The sequence below is a fragment of the Phlebotomus argentipes genome, unplaced genomic scaffold (genome assembly GCF_947086385.1).
Source record: "Phlebotomus argentipes unplaced genomic scaffold, Phlebotomus argentipes genome assembly contig_2, whole genome shotgun sequence".
NCBI classification, from domain to species: domain Eukaryota; kingdom Metazoa; phylum Arthropoda; class Insecta; order Diptera; family Psychodidae; genus Phlebotomus; species Phlebotomus argentipes.
This window is the reverse complement of record NW_026776162.1, coordinates 9,456,204-9,478,297: the sequence shown is the minus strand read 5'-3', so window position 1 is coordinate 9,478,297 and position 22,094 is coordinate 9,456,204. Positions and strand designations below refer to the sequence as shown.

The 22,094-nt window shown below is 41.3% G+C and overlaps 4 protein-coding genes and 2 non-coding genes across 8 annotated transcripts; 4 read left to right on the top strand and 2 right to left on the bottom strand.

The window, feature by feature from the left end:
• Positions 1-76: 76 nt before the first annotated feature.
• Positions 77-22,037, top strand: LOC132265179 (large ribosomal subunit protein P2). 3 transcript variants are annotated; one of them, XM_059765746.1, is made up of 4 exons: positions 77-199; positions 353-525; positions 723-824; positions 21,982-22,037. In XM_059765746.1, the coding sequence occupies exons 2-4, from the start codon at positions 354-356 to the stop codon at positions 22,023-22,025; spliced, it is 318 nt and encodes a 105-aa protein (XP_059621729.1). In that variant the 5' UTR covers positions 77-199; position 353; the 3' UTR covers positions 22,026-22,037. The 3 variants fall into 3 exon arrangements, with proteins under 3 accessions (XP_059621729.1, XP_059621730.1, XP_059621728.1); XM_059765747.1 differs by lacking the exon at positions 21,982-22,037 and adding an exon at positions 6,710-6,738; XM_059765745.1 differs by lacking the exon at positions 21,982-22,037 and adding an exon at positions 1,015-1,177 and having other exon boundaries at positions 84-199.
• Positions 1,129-2,440, bottom strand: LOC132265177 (uncharacterized). Its single transcript, XM_059765742.1, has one exon. The coding sequence runs from the start codon at positions 2,438-2,440 to the stop codon at positions 1,178-1,180; it is 1,263 nt and encodes a 420-aa protein (XP_059621725.1). The 3' UTR covers positions 1,129-1,177.
• On the top strand, positions 2,711-19,987 carry LOC132265182 (clathrin heavy chain). Its single transcript, XM_059765749.1, has 8 exons — positions 2,711-2,827; positions 7,091-7,298; positions 8,220-8,474; positions 10,813-11,831; positions 12,892-15,919; positions 16,564-16,730; positions 16,802-16,888; positions 18,950-19,987. The coding sequence occupies exons 1-8, from the start codon at positions 2,789-2,791 to the stop codon at positions 19,166-19,168; spliced, it is 5,022 nt and encodes a 1,673-aa protein (XP_059621732.1). The 5' UTR covers positions 2,711-2,788; the 3' UTR covers positions 19,169-19,987.
• Positions 20,698-20,769, bottom strand: Trnap-ugg (transfer RNA proline (anticodon UGG)). The gene has a single exon. It is a non-coding gene; the product is annotated as a tRNA-Pro (tRNA).
• Trnap-ugg (transfer RNA proline (anticodon UGG)) lies at positions 21,079-21,150 on the top strand. The gene has a single exon. It is a non-coding gene; the product is annotated as a tRNA-Pro (tRNA).
• Positions 21,325-22,011, top strand: LOC132265181 (ubiquitin-fold modifier 1). The gene is made up of 3 exons (XM_059765748.1): positions 21,325-21,443; positions 21,571-21,630; positions 21,792-22,011. The coding sequence occupies exons 1-3, from the start codon at positions 21,439-21,441 to the stop codon at positions 21,994-21,996; spliced, it is 270 nt and encodes an 89-aa protein (XP_059621731.1). The 5' UTR covers positions 21,325-21,438; the 3' UTR covers positions 21,997-22,011.
• Positions 22,038-22,094: the final 57 nt, after the last annotated feature.

The following is a 22,094-nucleotide window of genomic DNA, read 5'->3' as shown; positions in this document are numbered from 1 at the left end:
CTTCACTTGTTTACATAATTTCTGCCTCTTTTGACAGTTCGCCGCCCCAGCGCCGCCTGGTGGCAAAATCTTCGGCCATTTTCGGGCCGCACTTCACGGCAACGCCACCACTCGTCGGCCTCTTGTAACACAAATCGTCAGACGAGAAAGTCGCATTTTGTGTGCTGCTTACGTTTCGTGTCGGAAAAAGGACTTAAAAGTTAGTGTTTTTCTTGATATTTCCCTCAGAATATGTTCAATGGCGCGCCTTGATTGCCGATGGCGTGTCGATTGGACGATATTCATTGAGATGACTGGAATATTTTGAGATTCCCTTCCTAACCTCACTGTGTCTCTCTCTCTTCCCGGACAGAATGCGTTACGTGGCTGCATACCTGCTCGCCGTGCTGGGCGGCAAGGAGAACCCCACCACCGGAGACCTGGAGAAGATCCTCAGCTCCGTGGGCGTCGAAGTGGACGCTGAGCGCGTGAAGAAAGTCGTCGGCGAACTCAACGGGAAGAACGTTGAGGAGTTGATCGCTGAAGGTGAGTTCTGAGGCCGAAAGATGCTCCGTAAGACGCTGAGCGTGATGAAATGAGCTTGTCTGAAGGGCCCCATAGCGGTGACCCGTTACATTTGACCAAGTGTGTGACAATACCCCAAACCTGATCTTTCCGGACGCCAAAACACGTGGTTTTGTTGTGTTGAGCGGATTTGACGATGTTTTCTCTGTACTTTCAAGGACGCGAGAAGCTCTCTTCGATGCCAGTGGGTGGCGGAGCCGCCGCTGCTGCCGCAGCCCCAGCCGCTGCAGCTCCAGCAGCCGCCGCTGAGGAGAAGAAAGGTAAGAAAAACTGCCCTCCGGACACCCAAAAGAGCCTCCAAAGAGCGATGATGAAACACATTTTCACCATCTTTCGCATGATTCGATGTGATTCTAACCTTTTTGTGTCTGAAAATCTCGTGAAAATGCTCCAAAATGTCGGTTTTCTGGACAAATTCTCATGCTTTTGCGCTTCCTTGTCTCTTTGCAGAGGAGAAGAAGAAGGAAGAATCCGAGTCTGAGGACGACGACATGGGCTTTGGTCTCTTTGAGTAAAGCCGATTCCGGGAATGTACAAAAGCCTCTTTTGTATAATCAGGTCAACAGACTTTTAAGATTTATTTCCGTGAAATAAATGGAAAAGATCCCAAAAATCACGGCTTTTCTTCTGGCCACTCGTCGAAATCATCCTCCTCGAACAGCGAATTATCCACAGGTTCTTCAGGGCTTTCGTCCCTGGGAATCACATGAATCTCCGGCTGGTGTCGCTTCCGTTCGGGCGTTGTGGGTCTGTTTCTGGCGCTGATAAGGAACTGATTGAATCTCTTCTCAAGCTGAGCATTTCTCTCTGCGCGAGACTCGAAATCCACGTCCGGACGCTGAATTCCCGGCACTTGCTCTTCCGGCTCCGCCCCGAATTCGTACTTTTCCCACGCGGAGCGCGTTCTGCTCAGCGTTCGCGTGATTCTCTGCATGATGTCGGCGTGATTGAGCCCAAAAACATCCTGACGCATCTCCGGAAGCGCCGCGCTTGAGGGGAAAATCTCGTTCTTGTCCTGAGCTATCGCCTCCTTTGGCTTCTGTCCCATGTACAGTGGCTCGAAGTCCTCCCCAAAGTCCGCCTTGGCCAGGAGTCTGTCCACATCGCTGAACTTGGAGTGCTGGAAGTCCTTCAGGAAGATGATCTTCGGCACTTCGCCCATCAAGCGCAACTGCGACAATTCGTGCCTCAGCCGGCCGGCGATTCTGCTCAGCATACTCTCCAGCTCCTCGTCCTCCTCCGTGCCCTTCGCCAGCCAGTACACGTACGCCTGGCGGAAGTCCGGAGACACTTTAACGCGACTAATCTCCAGTCCTTTGCCCACGATTTCCTGCGAAAGCTCGCCAGTCGACATGATGTCGGCGATATTCCGCATGAACAGCTTGTTCAGCACCGTGACGCGCCTCAGCACGTGCTTCGGATGACCGCGGGGATTGCTGATGGCCTGGGCAGAGGCTGCCCGGTCAAAAGTCCCCGACGGGATGTTGTTCTCGTGCCACTGGCGCCTTCCTTTGTCCCTGCCGTGCACCAATTTGCTCATGATCTTGCTCTGTTTGCTGGCACTGAACACGGGGATCCTCTGTCGCCCCATTGCGGCACTCGTGGCCACCGTGCGGTGGAAAGTGTGCAGGAAATTCATCCTTTTCGCTCCCAAAAACCGCCCAAAACACTCGAAACTTTCCCAAAGTGAGGTTAAACGCGCCCATGATGGCGCGCGATGTTCGAAATTTCGACATTCCGAATTCGGGCGACATCCGTCGCTTCCGGAGGGGTGTAGATGTGGCAGCCGATTGCAATTGTGCTGTGGAATTTGTCCGGTGACGAGAAAAACGCCCAATTTGCTCGCAATTCCATCGCTCGTGCACGCAAATCCCATTCACGCCACTCCCCACGCACCACGTGATCGCGTGCGCGTGAATTTGCCACCCGGCGAGCGGTGACTGTGTGTGAAAAGACGGTGTGAAAAAGGGTGAGAGACACACACGGAACTTGAGGAGCGCCCGTGGAAGCCATGTTTGCTCGCTGAATCGCCTCCGGAATATCGCGAGAGTTTTTGAGAGAAAAAGATACAGAAAAAAAGGCGTTTTCACCAAGTCGGAAGTGAAGTGCGGCACATCCGCCCAGTGTTTTGGCGAGAGACTCTATTGAAACACCAAATTGTGGCTTATTGCATCCGCCCTGAGGCGCCAGATTCAGTGATTTTCCGCGGAGAAGCAGCGACAAAATGACGGACTTGCCGATTAGATTCCAGGAGCACCTGCAGGTGAGTCACTTGGGGGGCTTGTGCGCGGCGCCGGGGGCGCTGGGCGGGCGTTTTGCGGTGGCCAGAGTGGCCAGAAGAGTGTGTGGCTGTGTTGGAGCGTGACTCATCAGCATTTGGGCGATTGCTCAGGCCGGATTGATGACCTCCGCGGCGTCTCTCGCGGCCAGACACACTCCTCCCTGGCCACCCGGACGCGCTCCCTGTCTCCCGGACAGTGGCGAATTGATGGTGGAGCATTGATGGCTGAGGAAAATGGCGCGTTTGCGCAGCCACTTTGTTTGCGGCGGAGGAATTTTCTTCTTCAACAATGAAAATCTCACCCACGCTCCGCGCGCGCCTCTCATCCCACCTCAGAGCCACCCGCGGACGCCCCATAGTTTCACTGCCCTCGATTCAGTCACGCGGCGGCGACGAGGTCACCAAGTGACACCCGAAAAACGTGGTCTTCCGAGGGAATTTTCCACACTTCGGGGGATTTATTGGGCCTCGTCGGGAGCACAAGAGATAGACAGGGAATAACGGGATGACACAGAGCCGTGATGACTATGACGGCGCACTTTCGGGCCAATTGGATTGACGTCAAACACTTGTGGTTTTCCTATTGGCTGCGCCGCGTCTCTTATTGGAAACTCAAGGCACACTTTGATGCTCTTTTCCTGTCATTTCTGCCCATTTTTTGAGGATTCACACTGAACTTTGAGGGTTTTTCTGCAAATCCGCCTGATTTCTAAGGTCATAAACCTAATTCTCTTTATCTCTTCACTCTTCACAATGATTTATTTCGACTGTTTCAGCTCAAAGTCAGTTTTTTCTTGCTGAAAATGCTGGTAAAACAATTTTTCAATCACTAAAAATTGTTAGAAAAAAAATAATACAAAGGAAAAAGATAAATCTCATTAAATCTACTCAAAAGCGTGTGATTAAGTTGATTTTATCTCGAAAAATACTCGTATCTTGAGCAATATGTTGAAATAATTACAATAATGTTGATTTAATGCATCGATAAATCATATTTCTTGACATGTTCTTTAAGAAAATTGCGCTGCACATGAAATATTATTGGATTTTTGAAGTTAATTACAATAGTTATGTCTGAAAAAAACTTAATCCAGACACAATTTAATAAAAATAAGTAAATTTTATCAAGTTAAATGACTGAAATTGTAGGAAAAACTCTAGAAACTTAATATTATTAACAAAAATTAATAATTTCAGAGCAAATTATTGATTAATAAACTAGATTTTTAACATTTTTATATTCTTTGTAGTTCAAAATGATTAATTTCTTATTGAATTCTCTAAAAACTGTATTTCTTTGTATGAAATTGGTTGATTTTTCCAAGTTTAAAGGGTGAATAAGTGAGAAAAACTCTAGAAACTTAATTAAAAACATGAAAAATCACATTTATAAACAAATATTAGTAATTTCAGAGCAAATTATTTCTTAATAAACTAAATTCTTTACATTTTCATATTTTTGTAGTCCAAAATGATTATTTTCTCAACGAAATCACTAAAACTGTGTTTTTCTGTATGAAATTATGTAATTTTACCAAGTTTAAAGGGTGAATAAGTGAGAAAATGACTAAAAACTTAATTCAACACTTGAAAAATCAACATATTTGTTTAAGTTTTAGCACAAAAACACTTCTAAGAATGAGAAAAGAGAAATTTGAGTGTTTTTCTTGCTGTTTTTTCTCTCAAAATGATCACTTTTTGCAGACTTTTCTTAGCCGAAGCAGTAAGAAAATGTCGATCGGCGACTGTCTGTTGATTGGCTTCGTCAATTGCGCCACAATTCTGTGCTTTGGGGCTTCGCGATGGGTGGGAAAATGCCGCGGACGGCGAGAGTGGGTGGTTTTTGGTGTTTTCTTCCATCGTGGGCGCATAGATGAAGCATAGAAGCATAGATGAAAATGTCACCCACGCATTCTGCCATCGATTTCCTTCCGCTCGCCGCCCACGCTTTCCTCCTCCCTTTGTTGACCTCTCGTCGTCTGACTTTTCCTGCAATTTCCCATCAATGGACACACACACACACACACACACGAGGAATTGAAGGAAAAAGGGTTCGTCAATTGACGCTGCGAGAGTTTTCTTTTGATTTGAGGGAGGATTTTGAGAGCAGCACCAGAAGAAGAAGAAGACGAAGAGAGAATCCAAGAGAGCGAAGCGCGAGAGAGATAAAGAGAGTCAAGATTAGAGGAGTGAATCGCGCGTCAGTGGCAGATAAAAAGACCTCTTTATCGTCCTCTTGTTCTGGCCTTTTTCTATTCTTGGATTGTTTCATGATTTTTTGGGGCTATTTTCACTTCCATCGCACAATGAATTTTTGCTCAATTTTGCAAGAGCCTTGAAAATGACGCTCTTGCGAAGTAAATATTTGCTCAATTTGACTTTGGCGAAGAGAGAGAGAAAAGATCTTCAAAGTGCATTTGCCTCTTTATCTTGATTCTCAGCGAAATGACATCATTTTCCAGCGTTTTTTTCCCTCTTTTTTTGTTCAATTGAATATCTTGTCAATCGTGTGAATCATTCATCGAAGTTTGTCTTTTGCTTTTGATTTTCTGCCTTATCAGCAAGAATTTTGCAGTGTTATTTGCTGCTGACTTAAGTTGTTTTGTCTAATTCGCATTATCACAAAAAAAACACTGTTGAATGTTGGAAATAATTTAGAGCAACATTTATTTATATTAAATTCTTGTAATTGTCAGCAAAAGAGGGAGAGAAGAAAGTGAAGAGAATTTAAGGTTTTTAATTACGACGGGTGAATGGAAAACTATGAAAAGTCGATTTATCATAGAGCCTCTTTATGCCGGGCCAAGTTAAATGCTAAATTTATCATTAAAGTAGCATTTAACAATATTCGGCTTTATTTTAGTCCATGGCGTTGATACCGGGACACACGCGCTTAAACTGAACTCGAATCATGTCGCAACGCGACGCGCAGTCACGAATGACGTTCAGTGAGGATGTGTGTGAGAATTTGACAGCTCACACGCATGCGCCACCGCGCGGTTTGAGCCGACTTTTAAGTCCATGTCGGACTAGCTTTAATATAAATGCTGCATTTATATTAAAGCCGACACGGCATAAAGAGGCTCATAGTTTTCGTCTTCATGTATTTTTGAAAAGTCTTTTATTTGTTCTTTCTGTACAAGAATTTTAAGATTTGTATCTTATGAGACAATAGAAAAAAATCTTATTTATCTAAAAAGCACAAATGGAAAAAATTGTCTTGTTTTGCGAATGAAAAGTCGAATTTTCATTGTTTACGCTGAGAAATTTTTCCAAGAAAAATGTCTCAAAAATTGCAGTCAAATGCATAAAACGTCTTTTTAGAAAATACTTGTAGATTTTCAGAATTATCCTAAAATGTTTTTTAGACTTTAAATGAATATTTCTCATATCTTTTAAATTTTTTCACTTGAAAACATTAAGAAAAAGTTCAAGTCAAGTATGAAAAAGTTGATTTTTTGTATAAAATCGACTTTGAAAAGTAATATTTTCAGATTTTCTATTAATTTTGCCACATTTTAGTGAAAAATTTCAATAAATACCAATAAAACATTTACAAAATAAAAAATTCAGAGAAATATTTTCACTTTAACGAACGATTTGAAGGCATTTTGAGTATTTTGAAGTAAATTTGGCAAATTTCGCAGCTGTTTTACTGCAAAATTTTGAACTCGCTTTGCTGAAAAATGGCGATTTTGACTTTTTACAGTTTTCTAGGCACCCGTCGAATTATGCTGGAAGGAAAATCTTGCTTTGCAAAATAATGACAAAAAAAAATCCTCTTGTGATGTTGAGAAAACACGCAAATCGTGTGTGTTTTTCAGTGGGCAAAAAAATATTAATATAATAATATCAAGTTTGTGAAGGAGAAAGAATGAGATTGAAGAATTATGAGATGTTTTGGAAGAAGAAGAAGAGAAAGAAAGAAAAAAAACTGAGGCAATTACTCTTATCCAAGCTTTCACTTCAATTGAGGAAATATGCTTGAGAGATTTTCTTCGTTTCTCATTTCTTATTTTCCACTCGACTGTCCTTTTCTCTCTCTTTCTCTCTGTTGATTCTGCATTTTCTCTGTTTCTGTGGTCAATTTTTTTTCAATTTGGGGGGAATTTTTCTGTCATGTGAAATTTCTAAGGAAAAAATCAATATTTTTCTCCCATTCGCGCGTCGCGTTGATGGGAATAATTTTCTGGGTCACACAAAGATGGGAGGAAATTCATTCTGTTTGTGGTTTTTGGATTTCAGCTCACGAGCGTCGGGATCAACATCAATGCGATTTCCTTCAGCACGCTGACGATGGAGTCGGACAAGTTCATCTGCGTGCGCGAGAAAGTCGGCGACACGGCTCAAGTCGTCATCATCGACATGAACGACACGGCGAATCCCATCCGGCGCCCGATCAGCGCCGATTCGGCCATCATGAATCCGGCCAGCAAAGTCATCGCTCTCAAAGGTCAGTCCTTTCGTCCTTTGCTGCCTTTTTTAGGGCTTTCATAGGCGGAAATTCAGGAAGAAATGCAAAGAAATTGGCTCAAGAGAAGATTTTCTGTGCCGCTTTGTTGTTGAAACGAGTCTTTTTGGGACTGAAAAATAGTGATTTAAGTTTTGTTAGTCAATTTTAGACTCTTTTCTAATGCTTTTCTTTCAAATAAGAAGAAAAATTTCAGTAAAATATCTTATTTGATAGGATTTTAAATCAATTTGTCAATTTTTGAAGCATTTTTTGGTCCTAGAAAGATAGTTTTATGTTGAGATGTTGTGAAAGTCTTGTTAAAATTACAAAAACTGCTGAATTTATTCGAAAATTAGATGAAAAAATTGTTTTTTAAATTAATTTTAAGAGAAAAATCCAAACCAGAATAAAGTATCTTGCAAAAGACCTCAAAATGCGATAAGAATCGCTTAAATTCACAACAATTTTCAGTCCTAAAAAGATATTTTCATGTGGTGAAGATAAATTATTAACATTTTGCTTGTTAGAGTATTTTTAAAATGATGAAAATTGATGAATTTTCGTCAATTTGTAATTAATTTAAAGAGAAAAATTCCAACTAGAATTAAGTTTCTTACAAAAGACTTTAAAATGCGATGAAAAATGCATAAATTTTCATGTGAAAATAATTCTTTGTATTAGAATGTGTCAAAAACTTGCATTTTTAAGTCTTGAAACCACAAAAAATATTAATTTAAAGGAAGAACATTTTTATATTGTGAAGATAAATTATCAACGTTTTATCTTTCAAAGTCTTGTTAATTTTGAATTATATTCAAAAATTAAATAGAATAATTGATTTTTTCAATTTGAAATTAATTTCAGGAGAAAACTTGTTTTATTGATAATTAATTTGGGCATTTTTCCCCTTGGTTTTTGCAGCACAAAAGACTCTGCAGATCTTCAACATCGAGATGAAGTCGAAGATGAAGGCGCACACGATGACGGAGGACGTGGTGTTCTGGAAGTGGATGAGCCTCAACACGCTGGCGCTGGTGACGGAGAATTCCGTCTATCACTGGTCGATGGAGGGCGACTCGACGCCTCAGAAGGTCTTCGATCGCCACTCGTCGCTCAACAACTGTCAGATCATCAACTATCGCACGGACCCCAAGCAGCAGTGGCTCCTGCTCGTCGGTAAGTGTGTCAAAACTTCTCCGTTGCCGATGACTCAACGCACTCTCGGAGTTTTGCACATTATAAAAGCGATTGCAGACTTGCTGATGATCCACGGGAGGATAAGCGAAAGCGCGAGTGTCTTCGACTGACAGTTCGCTTAACGCGAATAATCCCTCGATATATCGAAGGTTCAGCCGATATTTTGGGGTTCGCGACGGAAGCGCGCTCGTGCGAAAATGCGCCGAAACATTGCACGACTCAGGAAAGACAAAATGGCGAATCTCTTGTGAATTATTTCCTGGATTATTCAAATCATTAAATTCTTCTGTGAATCATCAATTTTCGCAATTTTAACGTAAAATTTCACGCTTTTTGATAAGAAAAACAAATCAATTGACAACTGAATACACAAAAGCACAGTGGCGCTAGTGTCGACAAAGAAGAATAACTTCTGAGTGTGTTTAGCGCCAGTTCAGCCACTAATTACGGCTAATCCATATCGACGGGTGAATCGAAGAGTATCAAAAATCGTTTTTTTGTGTTCTATTAAGTGTAAAAATATTACATCGGCAAAAATTAAAGAAATACGATTTTTCTTAAAAACCCCGTGTGTAGAAAAATGTTCAAAGCTGCGCTGTAAACTATGAAAAGTCGACTTTTGATACTTTAAGAGTTGATTTTTACGAATTGTTTGGAAAAAAGTACACAAAGACTATCTAAAATCGACTTATTGTAACAAATTTTTCCAATTTGTCTATCAACTCTCTGTATTTTAGTTAATATTTCAACAAATAACAGTGGAATAACCTGGGAAATATTGCATAAAAGTAGAGTAGAGCAGTATTATCAATTTACTGAAAGATAAACCTCTCAAACTTCAAATCACTCTACTGAAAAATGGTGATTTTGACTTTTGATAGTCTTCGAAACACCCGTCGATATATTGAGTGTGTAAAGGAGCAGATCAACCACGATTTATCGCTGATCTGATCTTTACACACTCCAAACTCATCCACAGAGGATTGATCCGAGTTCGCGTCGATTCGAGGATAAGCGGCAAGTCTGTAATCGCTCTAATGTTGCTGCTAAGCTGAAGTGATGTTGCGAAAGACGGCGAGAAGAGTTCTCAAGCCACATGATTATTCAATCAGCGTCTATTTGTATCTCTTCTATGCGTCAGTGCACTTTGCCTATTGTCTTCTCTCTTCTCTCTGGCTGGTTTCTTTGGGGCTTTGGAGAAGATTTTCTTCTTGCGTTCGCTCGCTTGCAGCGCCGAAAAGAACGCACGCAAAGCCCAATGATGAATTATTAAATCAAGCTCAGTGACAAGAAGCAAACAAGGAACTTTGTTTGGCGCACAAGTGTCGAAAAATCAACCCAATTAGAGATAATCAAATAAAAATAAATTGAAGCGTGTGAGGAAAAGTGTCAGAGCGAGACAAGAAGAGAGACAAAGAGAGAGAGAGAGAAATAGAAGCACTATTTATAAAATCAATTGAGCATTTTGTGCATTGATTGCATCAACTTTGACAATCATCAAGAGCGGAGAAAAGTCAATTTTGGCGACAGATTTTCACCAGAGAAACTCATAAATTTAAGACACTTTATTGAATCAGAAAATGTCTTGATTATTTGTGTTAATTTGTCACATTGAATCAATTGCAAAGTGTCTTAGATTCCAAGAAACACAGCAATAAATTGTGCAAATCGAGCAGTGTTTATTGAATCACGTTTTCTCAAGAGCATCACGAATGAAATGATTAATTAATTGGATTATTTCCAATGAAGCTTTTCTTGCAAATCATGATATTTTGTCTTGATTTATAATGAAATTTGACAATTTATGAGTCGCATTTTATGCTGAATTCACTGAAATTCTTCATTTCCGTGCATTTTGCACATATTTTCACTTTGCGTAGAGTTAAATTTCTTGTCTATTCAACTCTTTGAGTGGGTTTTTGTAAGCTTTTCTGTCAAATACGTAAGCAAAGCCTTGAAAGAGTTGAAAATCTTTGGATTCTAGCGATTTTAGAGTCAAAATAACACCAAAAATCGTCTGAGAATTCTATGTAAAATATTTTCAGAGGAAATTTAGCTGTGAAAAGAGCTCAAAATCGTGAATTTTGAGTTGTAAATGAAGCAAAAGCCTCTTGAAATGTGTATTTTTATGGTTCTAGCGACTTAAAATCGTGTTTTTCGATTACAAAATCGTACAAATTTCCTTCATTTGCTCTAATTTGGAGTGAAATTCATCAATAAAATCCCTTTTTCCGTATTTTTGTGTGATTTTCATCGCTTTAACAGCTGAATTAATGGATTAATTGCTTAATTGTGTTCTTCTTGATCTCTTCTTCAGGCATCACGGCGCTGCAGAATCGCGTCGTGGGCGCGATGCAGTTGTATTCGGTGGAGAGAAAGTGTTCGCAGGCAATTGAGGGTCACGCGGCGTCTTTTGCCACGTTCAAGATGGAGAAGAATCAAGAGGCGTCGACGCTATTCTGCTTCGCCGTGCGCTCGACGCAGGGTGGAAAGTTGTACATCATTGAGGTGGGAACGCCGCCCGCCGGCAATCAGGCGTTCGCCAAGAAGTCCGTGGATGTTTTCTTTCCGCCAGAGGCGCAGAATGACTTTCCGGTGGCGATGCAAGTGTCGGACAAGTACGATGTGATCTACTTGATCACCAAATACGGCTACATTCATCTGTACGACATCGAGACGGCCACTTGTATCTACATGAATCGCATCTCGGCGGAGACGATCTTCGTCACGGCGCCGCACGAGGCGAGCGGCGGGATTATTGGGGTGAATCGCAAGGGTCAAGTGCTGTCTGTGACTGTTGAGGAGGATCATCTCATTCCCTACATCACAAATACGCTGCAGAATGCGGATTTGGCACTGAGAATTGCCGTGCGGAACAATTTGTCGGGCGCTGAAGAGTTGTTTGTGCACAAGTTCAACAATCTCTTCCAGAATGGACACTATGCCGAGGCGGCCAAGGTCGCTGCATTGGCACCGAAGGGAATTCTGCGCACGCCACAGACCATTCAGAGTTTCCAGCAAGTGCAGACGCCGGCGGGCTCCAATTCGCCGCCGCTGCTGCAATATTTCGGCATTCTGCTGGATCAGGGCAAGCTGAACAAGTACGAGTCGCTGGAGTTGTGCCGTCCGGTGCTGCTGCAGGGCAGGAAGCAGCTGTGCGAGAAGTGGCTGAAGGAGGAGAAGCTGGAGTGCAGCGAAGAGTTGGGCGATCTCATCAAGCCCACGGATTTGACGCTCGCGCTTTCCATCTATTTGCGCTCCAATGTGCCGAACAAAGTGATTCAGTGCTTCGCCGAGACTGGACAGTTCCAGAAGATTGTGCTGTACGCCAAGAAGGTGAGAAACCACTGAAAAGTACAATTTCAGATTCTTTTGCTCAGTTTCTCTGGCAAGAATTCTATGGAAGACATCGAGAACTTTCCAATGAAGCTACACTTAAGACTCTAGGTTCTTCCTGATCCTGAGTTTGAAAGTAAAAATGACAATAACTCTGACTCCAAGAGCGATTACAGACTTGCGGATAACCCTCGAATCAATACAAACGGGGATCAATCCTCTGTGGATGAGCTTGAAGTGTGAAAAGGTCAGATTAGCGACAAATCGAGGCTGAACTGGCACTAATCACACTCAGAAGTTATTCTTTGTCGACACTAGCGACAATTTTGCTTCGTTTTCCCCTTTCAGCTGTCAAATGATTTGTTTATTTTATCAAAAAGCGTGAAATTTTACGATAAAATTGCGAAAATGGAAGATTCGCAGAAGAATTTAATCATTTTGTCCGTTTTTGTGTTGTGAAATGTCGGGAAAGTTCGATACATAGAGGGATAAGTCGAGTTTTATGGCTCAACTCGCGCTCTGGCTTATCCTTCCGTGGATCACCAGCAAGTCTGTAATCGTTCTAACCTGGGTTTATTAAGGCCGACGAGGTTTAATTGCCTCAAAACAGCACAAAAAGCAAATGTCAGTTGATATAACATCCGCCAGGGGCGCTAAAGTAGCGAAAACACTTTTCTACTCTAGATCAAAGCTTACACGCTTTATTGGCCAGTATTTCTGCTGTTTTGCGAACTGATTTCCATCATTTCTTCACTAAATAAAATAATGTTTATTAGTTTGTGACGTCATCATGTGTGTCGGCCATATTGAAATTAACTTTAAACGTCTTTATCTCGACGAAAGTTCCTTACATTTGAATCAAACTTTTTTCCTGTTGTACTCAAGATCAGGATGTCTCTAAACATAGTTTACGATGCTAGATTGAAACCATAGATTGGGAGTTATGGCGGTTTAAAGTTTTCATATATATTAAATACTCTATGAAACCTCAAATATTCCACAAGATTACTCTATAATTTCCGTTCTATCACTAATAATTGACTTTCTTTGCGCCGCGCAGGTGAACTACACGCCGGATTACATCTACTTGCTGCGCTCGGTGATGCGCACGAATCCCGAGCAGGGCGCTGGATTCGCGGGAATGCTGGTGGCTGATGAGGAGCCGCTGGCGGACATCAATCAGATCGTGGACATCTTCATGGAGCAGAATATGGTGCAGCAGTGCACGGCGTTCCTTCTCGATGCGCTGAAGCACAATCGGCCCAACGAAGGGCCGCTGCAGACGCGTCTGCTGGAGATGAATCTGATGTCGGCGCCACAAGTGGCGGACGCGATTCTGGGCAACGCCATGTTCACGCACTACGATCGTGCGCACATTGCGCAGCTGTGCGAGAAGGCGGGTCTGCTGCAGCGCGCCCTGGAGCACTACACGGATCTGTATGACATCAAGAGGGCAGTTGTGCACACGCACTTGCTGAATGCCGACTGGCTGTTGAGCTTCTTCGGCACGCTGAGTGTGGAGGATTCGCTGGAGTGCTTGAAGGCCATGTTGACGGCCAATATTCGGCAGAATCTGCAGATTTGCGTGCAAATTGCCACGAAGTATCATGAACAGTTGACAACAAAGGCGCTAATTGATCTGTTTGAGAGCTTCAAGAGTTACGAAGGATTGTTCTACTTCCTCGGATCGATTGTCAACTTCAGTCAGGATCCTGAGGTGCACTTTAAGTACATTCAGGCGGCGTGCAAAACCACACAGATTAAGGAAGTTGAGCGCATTTGTCGCGAGAGCAACTGTTACAATCCTGAGCGTGTGAAGAATTTCTTGAAGGAGGCAAAATTGACAGATCAATTGCCATTGATTATTGTTTGTGATCGTTTTGACTTTGTTCACGATCTCGTGTTGTATTTGTATCGCAACAATCTGCAGAAGTACATTGAAATCTATGTGCAGAAAGTCAATCCATCACGCTTGCCAGTGGTTGTTGGTGGATTGTTGGATGTTGATTGCTCTGAGGATATCATAAAGAATCTGATTTTGGTGGTGAAGGGACAATTTTCCACGGATGAATTGGTGGAGGAAGTGGAGAAGCGCAATCGATTGAAGCTGTTGCTGCCGTGGTTGGAGTCACGCGTGCACGAAGGTTGCACAGAACCGGCAACACACAATGCCTTGGCGAAGATCTATATTGATTCCAATAACAATCCTGAGCGCTTCCTCAAGGAGAATCAATTCTATGACAGTCGCGTGGTTGGACGCTACTGTGAGAAGCGTGATCCGCACTTGGCGTGCGTGGCGTACGAACGTGGACAGTGCGATAGGGAGTTGATTGCGGTGTGCAATGAGAATTCACTGTTTAAATCTGAAGCGAGATATCTTGTGCGTCGTCGTGATGCTGAATTGTGGGCTGAAGTCCTTTCTGAAGCGAATCCTTACAAGCGTCAGTTGATTGATCAAGTTGTTCAGACGGCACTGAGTGAGACACAAGATCCTGATGATATTTCTGTGACCGTAAAGGCTTTCATGACGGCAGATTTGCCGAATGAATTGATTGAATTGCTTGAGAAGATTGTCTTGGATTCATCAGTGTTTTCTGATCATCGTAATTTGCAGAATTTGCTCATCTTGACGGCAATCAAGGCGGATCGCACACGCGTGATGGATTACATCAATCGTCTGGACAATTACGATGCGCCGGACATTGCCAACATTGCCATCAGCAATCAACTGTACGAAGAGGCTTTTGCCATCTTCAAGAAGTTCGACGTCAACACGTCGGCCATTCAGGTGTTGATTGAACAGGTGGAGAATCTTGAGCGCGCCAATGAGTTCGCTGAGCGCTGCAATGAGCCGGCGGTGTGGTCTCAATTGGCCGGCGCACAACTCCAGAAAGGTCTCGTGAAGGAGGCCATCGATTCGTACATCAAAGCTGACGATCCGAGTGCTTACATGGATGTCGTCGAGACGGCCAGCAAGAATGAATCCTGGGACGATCTGGTGCGCTATCTGCAGATGGCGAGGATGAAGGCGCGCGAGAGTTACATTGAGAGTGAGTTGATTTATGCTTATGCACGAACTGGACGTCTTGCGGATCTGGAGGAGTTCATCTCGGGTCCAAATCATGCTGACATCCAGAAGATTGGCGACAGATGCTTCAACGATGGCATGTACGATGCGGCAAAGCTGCTGTACAACAATGTCAGCAATTTCGCCCGTCTCGCCATCACTTTGGTGCATCTGAAGGAGTTCCAGGGCGCCGTGGATAGCGCCAGGAAGGCCAATTCGACGCGCACGTGGAAGGAAGTGTGTTTCGCATGTGTGGACGCTCAGGAATTCCGGCTGGCGCAAATGTGTGGTCTTCACATTGTCGTGCATGCCGATGAATTGGAGGATTTGATCAATTATTATCAAGATCGTGGACACTTTGAGGAACTCATTGCACTTCTTGAGGCTGCTTTGGGTCTCGAGCGTGCTCATATGGGAATGTTCACGGAATTGGCAATTCTCTATTCCAAATACAAACCCAGCAAGATGCGTGAACATCTGGAGTTGTTCTGGTCACGTGTGAACATTCCGAAAGTCTTGCGTGCCGCCGAACAAGCACACTTGTGGTCCGAATTGGTCTTTCTCTATGACAAGTATGAAGAATATGATAATGCTGTGCAGGCAATGATGTCACATCCAACAGAAGCGTGGCGTGAGGGACACTTTAAGGATATCATCACAAAGGTGGCCAATATTGATTTGTACTACAAGGCGATTCAGTTCTATTTGGACTACAAACCGCTGCTGCTGAACGACATGCTGTTGGTCTTGGCGCCACGCATGGATCACACGCGCGCCGTTGGCTTCTTCACCAAGACCAATCATCTGCAACTGGTGAAGCCGTACTTGCGCTCTGTGCAGAATCTTAACAACAAGGCCATCAATGAGGCACTGAATGGACTGCTGATCGAGGAGGAGGACTATCAGGGTCTCAGGACGTCCATTGACGCCTTCGATAACTTCGACAACATCGCGCTGGCGCAGAAGCTGGAGAAGCACGAGCTCACGGAGTTCAGGCGCATCGCTGCCTATCTCTACAAAGGTAATTTCATCCTTATCCTCAAGTTATCGACAATTACCGACAGTTATCGACACGAATTGTGTGCAATTTTCTTGTTTTTAAACACAATCTTTGGGGGAAAATTGTTAAAATTGATAGTTTTAAGAGTAATTAGTCTGATTTAGTCTTATTTTCCCACTAAAATTGTGTTAAAAACAAGGAAATTGCAAGAAATTCTTGTCGATAAGTGTCGGTAATTGTCGATAACTTCAATAACTCCAAAATAATGGGATGAATTGTACTGAAAATTGATTCAAAATATCAGTTTCTCCATGTTTAACTCAATTAACAAACTTTATATATTTTTTATTCCATCAAAATAGTCTTTAAAACAATGAAAATTTGATTAAGCTTGAGAAAAAATCGAATCTTATGACTTGGATTCATTTTAAACGATTGAATTCCTTATTAAACCGCTTAAAATTCAAGTTATTTTGACTAATTCATCCTGAAATAATGCAAAGAACGCGGAATTAAATTAATTTTCTATCCTTTTGAGACAGAAAGATTATTTTATACTTAGAATAATAAAGAAATGAAGTGTTTTGAAGTACTTTTGCATCAAATTCAACATGATTTTCCACAGAATTTTAACACTTTCACTGACTTTCTGTCTGCTTTTTCAGGCAACAATCGCTGGAAGCAAAGCGTTGAGCTGTGCAAGAAGGATCGCCTGTTCAAGGACGCGATGGAATATGCGGCGGAGTCGCATCAGCAGGAGATCGCTGAGGAGTTGCTCGGCTGGTTCCTGGACAGAGGCGCTTTCGATTGCTTCGCCGCCTGTCTTTTCCAGGTTCGTTTCCTTGTCAATTTGCGCCATTTCCTTTACTCACGCGCTTTTCTCGCTTCTTCTTTCGTCTGCAGTGCTACGATTTGCTGCGGCCGGACGTGATTCTGGAGCTCGCCTGGCGACACAACATCATGGATTTCGCCATGCCGTACTTGATTCAGGTGATTTTTCAGCTCAAATGGGCGCAAATTGCTGATTTATTAAGACTTGAAAGAAGAAGAATCTCTTTGACAAGAAGATTAATCTTGTGTGGATGAGAAGAGATGAAATCTTGATGGATTTCTTCGTAAAATTCCTTTAGAATCCTTTAAGTTTAATGTCTCTTTGAGATGATTCAAGATGTGAATATTTCTTTTTGCATTAAATCACATCATTTTAAGGGTTCTTTTAGAGATTTTCTTCTTGATTTCCTTTTGAAATGGGTTAAAATTCACTTAATTTTGCTCATAAATTGAAATTAATGCAAAAAATATCATGAAAATTCATTAATTTCATCATTTTGAGACAATATTAAGGATTTTTCTAGGATTTCCCACATGATTTTTACAAACTGTCAGGAAAATTGATTACTTATTATTGAATTTTGAGCTCGTTGCAACTTTACAGATTTTATATTTCAGTTCGTAAAAGTTACTAATTTGTTGTTGCAACTTTATGTTTTCATATATTATTTTTAGGGCCGCAAGGCGGCGCTAGTGTAAAGTACGAATGAAATACGAACGAAAAGGTGTTGCAAAGCATAATTTGGTGTTTATTTAATACGAATTTCAGCTGTCAAAATGTAATTTATGGCTTTTTTTGATGGTGTTTTAAGAGCAGAATATTACACAACTTCCGCCCAGTTTCTTGCCATTTTCCAGTGACAAGACATCTTCATCCACGACTGTTCCTGACATTGGGCGTGTTTCCCATGCGACGGGTGAATGAAAAACTATGAAAAGTCGATTTATCATAGTTTTCGTCTTCATGTATTTTTGAAAAGTCTTTTATTTGTTCTTTCTGTACAAGAATTTTAAGATTTGTATCTTATGAGACAATAGAAAAATATCTTATTTATCTAAAAAGCACAAATGGAAAAAAATTGTCATGTTTTGCGAATGAAAAGTCGAATTTTCATTATTTACGCTGAACAATTTTTCCAAGAAAAATGTCTCAAAAATTGCAGTCAAATGCATAAAACGTCTTTTTAGAAAATATTTGTAGATTTTCAGAATTATTCTAAAATGTTTTTCTGGACTTTAAATGAATATTTCTCATATCTTTTAAATTTTTTCACTTGAAAACATTAAGAAAAAGTTCAATTGAAGTATGAAAAGTTGATTTTTTGTATAAAATCGACTCAAAAACCATTAAAAATCGACTTTGAAAAGTAATATTTTCAGATTTTCTATTAATTTTGCCACATTTTAGTGAAAAATTTCAATAAATACTAATAAAACATTTACAAAATAAAAAATACAGAGAAATATTTTCACTTTAACGAACGATTTGAAGGCATTTTTAGTATTTTGAAGTAAATTTGGCAAATTTCGCAACTGTTTTAATGCAAAATTTTTCACTCGCTTTGCTGAAAAATGGCGATTTCGACTTTTTATAGTTTTCGAGGCACCCGTCGCATGGAATTCTCGAAAAGTTCTGCTAACCAGAATGTCCGTGTCACGACATGTACGCGTGAAATGTGTTGGGAAATCTAATTGGTTTCCTTGGAAAGGGTTTGAAGGGTGGGTGTCCGGAAAACACATAACCTCAATCTCAATTGTCAGAAAAATCCAATAAAAACATCATTATTGTCTATTTCCTTGATTTTCACATGAATTTTCCGGGTTTTCTTGTCTTTATGGGATGAAAAATATGAATTAACATTTCAAGCTTCGCAGAAGATAAATTCACCACATTTCTTATAAGATACTAATCGTAATTTTGTAACATCTTTTAGTGAATTTATAGTTATGACAGCTTATTAAGAATGGGATGAAGTTAAAGTTGCAAAGAGTTCTTCGTTTGACTCTGTGTGTAAAATGCAATGAAATTCGTTGAAAAATGCCCAATTTTGTCTAGTTTCTTGTTCTTGTTTTCTAGTTCTTGTCTTAGTCTTAAATTTGCCCCACGCATAGAAAGTGTGTTGAATGGCAGAAAGAAGTCTGTCGCTCTATCGTCGTGATTGATTGCTAATCCGTGACTAATGCGCGATGTTGTTTCTTTCTTTCCCTTCTCTTGCGCAGGTGATTCGCGAGTACACGTCGAAGGTGGACAAGCTGGAGTTGAACGAGGCGCAGCGGCAGCAGGAAGGCGAGCAGGCGGAGCACAAGTCGATGATCCTGCCGGAGCCGCAGCTGATGCTGACGGCGGGCCCGGGCATGGGCGTGCCGCCGCAGTACGCCCAGGCGTACGGCGTGCCCGGCTACGCGCCGAACATGCCCTATCAGGGCTACGGCATGTAGGGCGAGAGCGCGCTCCTGGGCGGCCTGGGCGCGCCCGCGCAGCATTTAGCCAAGCTGCTCACGCTCAGCTTCGGCATAGTTAAGTCCATCTTGAGCCGCACGATCCGCATGTAGACATTCGCCGCTCTTTCCCCGCGCCGCGCCTTTCCACTTCCGGCACACGCTTCGACTCCCCGCGCGCTCAGCGATTGATGTGTGTAAATAAAAGAGAGAAACAGAAAATAAGAGAGAGAAAAAGGGGTGGAATTGTATTTGAATATATACAGAAAGAAAGAAAGAAAAAAAATAGTGTGTAGAATTTCCTGGGGAAAAGAGAAATTTGGTCAGAAAAACACTGTAAGTTAAGAAGATGTAGTAAAAGAGAAAAATACACTTGATTCTTGCATAGAAATTAAAGATAAAAATAGCTAAAAGATTGAGAGACAAAACATCAAATTGATCAAATTCATTGACGCACTGAGAGATTAACTTTAAGTCCGTTTTTCTTTGTCGTGTCTTTTTTTTTGTCGGGGAAAAGAGAAGAAGAAGAAAAGAAGGGAAAATGTGGATGAAAAAGCATGAAGAATGATGATGATTTCAGTATTTAAATTAAGAAGAAGATGGTAAAAAAAAATCTAATGAAAAAAGAATTGATGGTAATATTTCTTTGTGTAATATTTACTTATAATATTAAAAAAAAAATTGCTGAGGTTTTAACATAAATATAAAAAAGAAAGAAAGATGGAAAAATGGATGATAAAAATTATAATGAAGAGAATATAATCTTAAAAGAAAAAGAAGTAAAAATATTTTGCCTATAAGCATTAAAACATAATTAAAGAAAGATGAAATGAAAACGTAGAAAGTATGAATTAACAATTTAAGGAAAGAGATAATTTAGCATTCCTTTGCAAAAAACTGATTGATTTTTCCCCCTTAAATTCTTTCGTTGTTGATTTGCCCTTTAGAATCTTTGTTTCTTTATCATGAAATATATTTTCTTTCCTTTAATTTTCCAACAACTTGTCTTTTTAACCGTAGTTTAGAATCAACAAAAAATGCAATTTATTGTAACACAATTTTGTCGAAATAGCAAAAAAAAGGTTAGATTTTAGCATTGATGAATTAATTAAATTGCATTAAAAAAACAAGAATAACACGATGAGAATCATGAGAACATAATTTTGAATTAATAGTAAAATAAATAGAATTGGAAAACTACAAATAAAGTAAAAACCAGTAAACGAATTCAGCAGTAAAAGAAGGGAAGTAAAAAAATTGTAATGAGAAAAAAATCTATAAGACAAAAATTATGATGAAAAAAGCAAGAAATATTTTGATTGTTGATAATTTAACTCCTGATAATAAATACATATATTATTATTATATAAATATATATATACTTGAGTTACATTGAAGAAGTAAGAATAAAATATTTAAAATGACAAATTCCAGTCTTTTTATCTCCTATTTTTTCATGGACTTTCAAAAGAATGTCACAAAGAAAGCTTCTGAGATTGATGAAAAGTGGCAAAATGTTTGTAAAAAACGGGCTCAACCGGGATTTGAACCCGGGACCTCTCGCACCCAAAGCGAGAATCATACCCCTAGACCATTGAGCCGCTTGCAGAGCTCTCAAATCCACTTCCATCGCTTCACACGGCGAATCTCTATTCAAATTCCCACTGTTCTGATCTTAACGATGGAATTCTTGACGAAACTCCTCCGGGATCGGGAATGAGTCCTTGCTGGAAAGTCTCCAAGCGGGAAAAGGGTGAGAAAGTGTTGAATTCTGGGGTGAAAATCGCTAAAATCGCCTGGACAGTCGGTGGATTTCGACGGTGTGTGATAAATGTGGATAAAAGCAGGTAAATGGGGGCGATTTTGGTGGAAATTTGGTGGGAAGTTTTGGCGCGTGGTCTTCGTTAAGTGGCTCAATGGTCTAGGGGTATGATTCTCGCTTTGGGTGCGAGAGGTCCCGGGTTCAAATCCCGGTTGAGCCCGCTTTTTGTCTCAATTTCCAAAGGGAAAAGTGACTATTTTATGTAGAATTGACAAGAATTTATGAGTAAAAACACCTCAAGCCTTCTCAAACTCCGTGGAAATTGTCTTATTCTGATTTTTTTTTAGCTGTTTGGGAGAAATTCAACGAATCGGGAAAGTGTGCCTCGGCTGTCAAGATGACAAGCCGAAAGTCTCCAAAGTGTTTTGTGTTGATGAGGTGGCTGTCATGCCGTTTAGGTCTCCTTCAAAAACATCCCGATAAATAGAGAAACTCCAGTAATTCCGTCATGGCGTGAGTACTGAAAGACACTCTCATCAATTCACGACTTAAAAAGATCCCTGAAATTGAATTAATTCTCAATTTCTGCTCAGAATGCAGTAAACTTATGTTTCCTTGTTTCTCTCATGCTTTTCCGCAGCGTCTCTAAAGTCACCTTCAAGATCACCCTCACGTCGGATCCCAAGCTGCCCTTCAAAGTGTAAGAATGCCAGTTAATCTCTCTTCTTCACAATTTACCAGTCAATTTGTGACTCATGAGAATCTTTCATCGTGTCTGAAGTGAAAGTGTTTTTGGAGACTTTATCCGAGACACACGCTTTTCAAAAATGTTGCTAACGACTTTTGGTGTCTCTCGACCAGATTGAGTGTTCCCGAATCAACTCCCTTCACGGCGGTGCTGAAGTTCGCCGCGGAGGAATTCAAGGTGCCGCCGGCCACCAGCGCCATCATCACGGACGACGGCATCGGCATTAGTCCGGCGCAAACGGCGGGAACGGTTTTCCTGAAGCACGGCTCGGAATTGCGCCTCATTCCGCGGGATCGCGTGGGCAGGAGAAGAGTCTAAGAGTGTTCAAGGGTGTTTGTGGGCAATAAAATGGCTTGAAACTGAAACTTCTAACAAGAGAATCACTTCATGAGAGCTTGAGAGACTCACAGAGTGTC